Here is a 1,301-nt window from a genome sequence, read left to right on the forward strand (position 1 = left end):
TGTGCCCAGGAGGCGCTGGTCAGGAGGCTCCTGCCGCACGGCCCGGCTCGGTGTTCGGGGAAGAGGGTCCCCTTTGGTGGCCCGCCCGCTCTGCTCAGCTAAGTGCCGTCACCTCTCCTCCCACCACTGTCCCTGCAACCGGCCGGCTCTCTTCTGTGCACACGTGAGGCCTGGCTCCTGTCCCTGGGACGACACACCCGGGACGCGTCACGCTCTCAGGACGGCTGATTGCCCAGAACGCGGCGGTTCTCGGACTCCTGCTCCCAGGGCGGGACAGTCACGCAGGAAGCTGCTGTGGGCATTCGCACGGGGCTTTAGGAGCCGGTGTTTCCCTCGCTGGCTCTCCACCAGCCGTGGACCCGCATACACATCGCACCTGCCTGGTCTCTGCCCTGGCCCCGGTCGGGCATGGGTGGGAGGCAAGCATCAGTGTCTCTCTCCCTCCACCACCCTCCTGCCCTCCCTCCCACTCTCTCTAAAACACAAGGGGGAAACGTCCGGGTGAGCGTTAACAAAGGAAGGTGTCACTTCCGAGGAGAAGCTGAAATCAGTGCACCTGTCGCGTGACACAGGCGTGCGTGCTGATGAGCGCAGCTAACATGCGGGAAGGTCTGGGTTACGGCGTGGACTCAACTCAGAAGGAAACTGTCGAGGGAGGGGGAGGCGAGGGGCAGAGCCGCAGCCGGCGCCCGGCACACACACTCATCCCTGCCTGCCTGCCGGCTGCCGAATGTTTGGAACGTTCCATGATAAACGCTTAGGAACCCCAAGGTAACAGGCGATGCTGTGCCGTCACCGACTAGACCAGCAAAACCACCTCTCAGACGGCTCACCAGCTGGGGCAGGAGCGTGAGGGGCTCAGCCTCCGTTGAGCGGGGCGCCCCTGGGACCCAGGAGGACCGTCCTACAGACTGGACTCAAGCACACGAATCGATGCCCATACAAGGCCGCCCCGTGACAGTGACCGTAGGTGCGAGAGTGAGTCCCCCTGGGGAGCAGGGGACATTTCCACCCGTGACGCTGCGGGCCTTTTGGGTCTTGGACCACGTGTGGGGGTGACCCAGTCCCAACACAGTCGTTTAAGAGACACCCCACGGCCGTGAGCAACCAGCTCTGCGGAGACGCACGGCCCCCGGGGCCCCGCCGTCTGTGGCCCACTGTCCTGGGCGGAGGCCCTGGCTGCTGGGCTCGGGGAGCGGGCGGGGCACTCACAGTGATGACGTCCAGGATGCTGAGCAGACTGTGGACACTGTCCCCGGCCAGAACCTCTTTGACCGCCACCTCGGAGCCGTCCTGCGTGT

At 65.1% G+C, this 1,301-nt stretch overlaps 1 protein-coding gene across 1 annotated transcript in view; it reads right to left on the reverse strand.

The window, feature by feature from the left end:
• Nucleotides 1-1,301, reverse strand: part of PNPLA7 (patatin-like phospholipase domain containing 7) — a 48,924-nt gene that overhangs the window by 23,429 nt on the left and 24,194 nt on the right. Inside the window, exon 7 of the mRNA XM_014529692.1 lies at nt 860-1,293. Within this exon, the coding sequence (XP_014385178.1) occupies nt 860-1,293 (434 nt within the window). The remainder of the gene's footprint in view (nt 1-859; nt 1,294-1,301) is intronic.

This window comes from Myotis brandtii, unplaced genomic scaffold (genome assembly GCF_000412655.1).
Source record: "Myotis brandtii unplaced genomic scaffold, ASM41265v1 scaffold691, whole genome shotgun sequence".
Taxonomy (NCBI): domain Eukaryota; kingdom Metazoa; phylum Chordata; class Mammalia; order Chiroptera; family Vespertilionidae; genus Myotis; species Myotis brandtii.